Source organism: Nicotiana tabacum, chromosome 19, assembly GCF_000715075.1.
Source record: "Nicotiana tabacum cultivar K326 chromosome 19, ASM71507v2, whole genome shotgun sequence".
Classification (NCBI taxonomy): Eukaryota; Viridiplantae; Streptophyta; class Magnoliopsida; order Solanales; family Solanaceae; genus Nicotiana; species Nicotiana tabacum.
In genome coordinates this window covers 128,245,728-128,252,315 of record NC_134098.1, presented here as the reverse complement: position 1 = coordinate 128,252,315, position 6,588 = coordinate 128,245,728, and the positions used below count along the sequence as shown (strand labels likewise).

The following is a 6,588-nucleotide window of genomic DNA, read 5'->3' as shown; positions in this document are numbered from 1 at the left end:
ATACTGGACTGTACCTGCTGAGCTCGTCACTACTTTCAGCCCAAAGGTTAGTCTTGTTACTTATTGAGTTGGTTGTACTCATACTACACTCTGCACCTCGTGTGCAGATCCAGGTGCTTCCGGATACGGCGACTGTTAGACCTCAGTGTGTCACCAGTTGGAGACTATCAAGGTAGCTGCTTGGCATCCGCTGAGCTTGTCTCTCTTTCCTTCAGTTATTGTACTGTTCTATACTTTCAGACAGTGGTTTTTATCAGTCACACATTGTATTCATATTAGATGCTCATGTACTCAGTGACACCGGATTTTGGGAGTGTTTATATCTATATTTGAGAGATTTCTTCTACTGAATTTAAATATTATATTTTCAAACTTAAAAGATATGGTGGTTTATTAAGATTGTCGGCTTGCCTAGTAATGAGATATGCGCCATCACGACAGGTGAGATTTTAGGTCGTGACAGTAGGTTTTGTTTTAAGTGAAAGATATCACGTTTTGACTGCATAAATTGTGCTTTAGTACTTATTTTGAACATCACATTAAATTTTTTAAATTGCTATAAAAGTAAATAAATCTATCATTTTTGAAATAAACAAAAAGTTGTGTTGTTTATATAGATAAGTTTTAAAATACGACCTATCACATAAAAATCTCAATCCTAATTCCCTAATTCCTTAGCGTGCCTAGCAACCTCCTTAGGCTTAGAGACTTACGGGCAGTAGCTTCTTGAAGCTTATCAAAAATCGAATCTCAGCTTTCAATATCTGTTAAACCATGTGAGTAAGGACAATTCTTTGAAGCTTATCAATATTCTACTGATTGTTCTGAATGAAGTTCTTAAAAAGAGTTTTGGCAGGGGTACGAACATTATGACAAAGATTAGTTAATGCACCTTTTCTTGTCCCATTATCCCACCAAAAACTACAAGTAGCGGCTTACAGTTTCCAAATCATATTAGGCTTTGCTTTCTTCTTGATCTTAAGGTTCTTCCATTCATGAGAGGTATTAGCATAACTTTTCCTAGCAACATGATGTTTCCTAGAGCAGGACTTATCTTGTAGGAAGGAAGACCATAAAGAAGGTTGAGTCTTGAACCTCCACCATCTTTTCATAGTTGGAGTATCGCTGATCTCCTCCATACTCCCAATTCCAATGCCCCCCTCATCTTTAGGATAACAAAGGTTTTTTCAGGAACTCCAATGATATTTATTCTTGTCCCCCGAAGAGATCCAAAAGAATCTAGCAAACTATTTTTCCATAAGATTTAGGATCCCTTTGGGAGGTTTCGTAGCAGTGAGGGTATAAGTAAGCATGGACTGTAATGCATGCTTGATGAGAATTAGCGTGCCACCACTGGATGACAATTTACCATGCTAACCATTAAGCCTATTGACTACCTTGGACAGCATATTATCAAAATATTCAAAAATATATTTACCAATATAAATTGGACATCCAAGATAATTGAAAGAAAAATCCTTGTTCTTAAAACCAGTGACACCAATGATCCTATTGATTCTGCAAGCACCCGTTTTAAGAGAGGTTAAGAAATTTTTTTTGTATACATTAACTCTCTGGCTAGATCTCTTTCTCATACTTATGAATTTGCTTCATAATCAGCCTCAAAGAGTTACTATTCCTACTACTAAAGATTACAATATCATTTGCATAGGAAAGATGATTAATATAAGGACCCTTTATACTCATATAAAATGAGGTAAAATGGTCATTGTGTTGCAGGTTATTTAACATCCTGCTCAACACTTCATCATCTAATATGAATAAGGATGGTGAAAGGGGATCACTCTGTTTAAGACCCTGTGCTGAAGTGAAAAATCCCATTCTCTTGCCATTGATAATCACTGAGTACCAAACATCTGAAATAAGCTTCTAGATGAGATCAATCCAACCCTCTGAAAAACCAAATCTTCTAAGTACCGAGATGTCACGACCCAAAATTCAATAGTCGTGATGGCGCCTATATAAATATTAGGCAAGCCAACAATCTCAATAAAACACAATATCTTTTACGTTTAAAAACATAATATTTGAATTCAATAGAAAAACTTCACAATTACAGATACAAATCATTCCCAAAATCCGGTGTCACTGAGTACATGAGCATCTAAATGATAACAAAGTCTGACTGATAAAATCACTGTCTGAAAATATAAAACAGTATAATAACTGAAAGGAAGAGAGTCAAGGTCAGCGAAAGCCAGGAAACTACCTTGATAGTCTCCAACTGATAACACCCTGAGATCTAATAGTCACCATGTCTGGAAGCACCCGAATCTGCACACGAGGTGCAGAGTATAGTATGAGTACAACCAACTCAATAAGTAGCAAGACTAACCTTTGGGCTAAAATTAGTGACGAGCTCAGCATGTACAGTACATTATAAAAATAACAGTATCGAAATGTAGGCATGCTTTCAAGTTCAACAGTTAAACTCAGTACTGTATATGGCCAATCCAGCCCAGGAAAGATACATCCCTCCCCCCCCCCCACACACACACACATACACACACACACATCAACTTCCAGTCAGTGACTCAATACCGTATAAGGCCAATCCAGCTCAAGGGTAATTTATCCCCAAATTATAATAATTCGAACAAAATCCATGTCCGGGGAAATTCATCACAAATATAAATAAGTAAGGCAAGTCCATGCCCTGGGAAGTCCATCCTGAATATAAATCATCTACGCTCACTGTGGGGGGTGCAGACTTCGGAGGGGCTCCTTCAGCCCAAGCGTGATATAAAGCCGATATGGCCTTCTGCACGCGGGCAGCACTAATCCATATAATGATAAGGCCGATATGACCTGCTGCAGGTGGGCAACCCCGATCCATATAATAATAATATATATAAAGCCGATATAGTCTGCTGCAGGTAGGCAGCTCCGATCCAATAAATATCCTCACAATGGATGAACGTAACTGAGTATGAAATGTACATTTTTAAAATAATTAAATTCAACAGCAACACGACCCTGTGGTTCCCAAAATATCAGCATGTAGCCTAAACATGATCTTTAATATGAGTCTCAGCTCAATTCCCTAACAGGTAGAAAATAATCGGATAATAATATGATTCTTTAATTTTTACAACTCCACAGAATTTATTCAAGTCACAATTTCTATGGTGTACGCCCACACGCTCGTCACCTAGCATGTGCGTCACTTCTAACAATTGATATAATACAAAATTCAGGGATTCATACCCTCAGAACTATATTTAGAAATGTTACTTACCTCAAACCGTGTAATTCTTTATTCAGCAATGCCTTTACCTCGCGAATCGGCCTCCAAATACCTCGAATCTAGTCATAAATAATTCGATTCAGTCAATTCAAATTATGGGAATTAATTCCATATGAAAATACTAATTTTTCAACAAAATCCGAAATTGCACTCAAAAATCGCCGGTGGGGATCACGTCTCGGAACCCGACAAAAGTTACAAAATATGAACGCCTATTCAACCACGAGTCCAACTATAGAAATTTTATCAAATTCCGGCATCATCTTACCCCTCAAATCTTTAAATTAAACCAACAGGGTTTTCAAAATTTTCCAACTTAATTCACCAATTAAATGTTAAAAACAACCATGGATTCGGGTAATTTGACCAATATTGAGTTAAGAACACTTACCCCATTATTTTCCTTGAAAATCTCCCAAAAACCGCCTCTTCCCGAGCTCCAATTCGTCAAAAATGGAAAATGGGACGAAGTTCCATTTTAAGAACTTAAGCTCTCTGCCCAGTCATTTGCTCTACGTGATCGTGGACAATGTCACGCGATCGTGAAGCATAGTTTGCCCCTGACCAATTTTAACCTTACGCGATCGCGGACCTGTCCACACGATCGCGATGCCCAACTTCACAGAACTATGCGATCGCGGACTCGTCCACGCGATCGCGAAGCACAAACGCCTGACCTCCACTTCTGCTCCATTTCCTCTACGCGAAAACGACCTTAGCCACGTGTTCGTGAATCACAAAATCCCAGAGCTACGTGATCACATTCCTCTTCAAGCGATCACATGAACAAAACTCAGCAACCCCCAATTAAACCTACGCGATCGCGGATATCCCCACACGATCACATAGAAAAAAACTTCCACTATCCAGCTAAGACTACGCGATCGCTGACACGTTCATGCGATCACGTATAAGGAAACCAGATACAAACATCAAAAAATTCCAGCAAAATTCCAAGTCCAAGAATTGATCTGTTAACCATTCGAAACTCACCCGAGGCCCCCGAGACCTCAACCAAATACACCAACAAGTCCTAAAACATCATACGAACTTAGTCAAACCCTCAAATAACATCAAACAACGCTAAAACCGCGAATCATACTCCAATTCAAGCCTAATGAAACTAAGAATTTTTAACTTCTACATTCGATGCCGAAACCTATCAAATCAAATCCGATTGATCTCAAATTTTGCACACAAGTCATAAATGACATTACGGACCTATTTCAATTTCCAGAATTTGATTCCGATCCTGATATCAAAAAGTTAACTCCCCGATCAAACATCCAAACTTAAATTTCTATTTTAGCCATTTCAAGTCTAATTTAACTACGGATTTCCAAATAATTTTTCGGAGACGCTCCTAAGTCCAAAATCACCATACGGAGTAATTGAAATCATCAAAATTCTATTCCGGGGTTATTTACACACAAGTCGACATCCGGTCACTATTTTAACTTAAGCATTAAACCTTAGAACTAAATGTTCCAATTCATTCTAAAACCTCACCGGACCCGAACCAATCACCCCAGCGAGTCACATAGCAATTGTAAAGTATAAATTGAGCATTAAATGGGAGAACATGGCTGTAATACTCAAAACAACTGTCCGGGTCGTTACACGAGATAAGAAAAGACCAATTTATCCTATCATATGCCTTGGCCATGTCTAGCTTGATCACGTTTATCATATTATGAATGCATATTGCGGTCGTCCCATTGGCGTCCTGAAGGTATGCCTGTAGTAGGTAGTGCAAGTCTTGCCCTTATAGCCCAAACTTCCTCAACACTAGTTTGAAAAGCCCTAGCCACAACTTCTTTTAGGTTTTGAGATTTACTCGCAAACATGGAAATCGAAATAAGCAGAACACCAGGATTTTGGCTGTTAAAGGCCAAAATAATAGTTGCATTACCTCTGCCAACATTAAACTGGAAATGGATGAGACCTCTTGGGAAAACAAAGACTTCTCCCTTTGTGATCAACTTGTTAACAAAAACATTATCCGTCGTAATGAATCCAGAAACTAATGTACCCTCTTTTACGGATATAATTTCAGTGGCTCGAGGGTGTGTGTGTGTGGGGTTTAATCCGTCACGTTCAAAGTCTACTCGAGCCATCGATACACCTTGTGTGTTCAGGCTAGGCATGTTAAAAATGTTGGCTACACCGACTCGACTTCCAAAAATATTGGGTTCTCCTGGTTGTGCGATTCCCATTGATGCAAAATCTTCTGGCGTGAATGTAAAGTTCTTTTTTCATGGAAATCCGTTCACCATTATAGCTGTTTCACGTCTATATATTAAAAAAGTTTATATGAGTTATTAAATATGAATAGTCGGCATTATGATATAAATAAAATATTCAATATAGAAGACTTTAAGTGAGTCCACAATAAGTGAGATTAGTAAACTAGAACATGAAGTAGGTTGTACCTAGCTACTACAATAGGTTAATATAGACTGGCTGTGTAAAAATATTTTACATTATCCATATGGAAAAACAAGTGTTTAGAAATGATATAAGTACTCGATAATAACATATACATATAAATATGTGTGTGGTTTGGGGAGGGGGGTGGGGGTAAATGTTAAATTGCTCCAAAGTTAGTCTCAACTAGACTTGAACTTTTTATGGACTAGCATATATATCGTATTAAGAATAATCGTATGTTGGTTGATATCATTATAAGGTTGACCCAAATTAAAAGGGATATGCTAAGATTTTAAAGTTAAATGAGTCTATTAGATACCTTGTAAAGTGCGTGGTCTTATGTGTAGATACCCGGATGTAGTTTCTAATTTGATGATGGGCTATATTAGAAATACATAAAATTGTGCACCTATTAAAAGGGTTATGGTTAGGGTGGGCATAAAATCCAAAAATCCGAAACTAAATCCGAACCGAATTAATTTGGTATTTCGATATAGATTGTTTTTAGTATTTCGGTATATTTTGGTATAGAAATTGCGGCATTTCAGTATATCGTTACGGTATTCAGTATTGAGTTTTTGATATTTCGGTATACCAAAATACTGAAATATTTAAGTCCAAACCCACATCTATTGATATACTGAATACCGAAGTACCGAACCGTAGTTATTAAATACTATACTGAGGTACTAAACGCCAACTCCTAGTTATGGTCTCCAAATCCGACGTAGGGTTTTCTTTCTAGCATCCCATCATTGGAAAGAATATAACGGCTTACGTGTTGGTTTGGAAAACTGTTAACACAAGACGACAAGTTTCATTCGTTCCCATGGATTCAGGTACGCTTCCGCATTTAATTTTATTCTTGATGATTTGACATGGTAGGTCTT

The 6,588-nt window shown here is 37.7% G+C and overlaps 1 protein-coding gene across 1 annotated transcript; it reads right to left on the bottom strand.

Annotated features, from left to right (window-relative positions):
• Window positions 1–4,959: 4,959 nt before the first annotated feature.
• LOC142173715 (nectarin-1-like) lies at window positions 4,960–5,385 on the bottom strand. Its single transcript, XM_075239349.1, has one exon. The coding sequence runs from the start codon at window positions 5,383–5,385 to the stop codon at window positions 4,960–4,962; it is 426 nt and encodes a 141-aa protein (XP_075095450.1).
• Between the last annotated feature and the right edge of the window lie 1,203 nt (window positions 5,386–6,588).

Excerpts from the sequence above, each read along its gene's own strand:
- LOC142173715 (XM_075239349.1), bottom strand. The coding sequence starts at position 5,385 with ATGGCTCGAGTAGACTTTGAACGTGACGGATTAAACCCCACACACACA.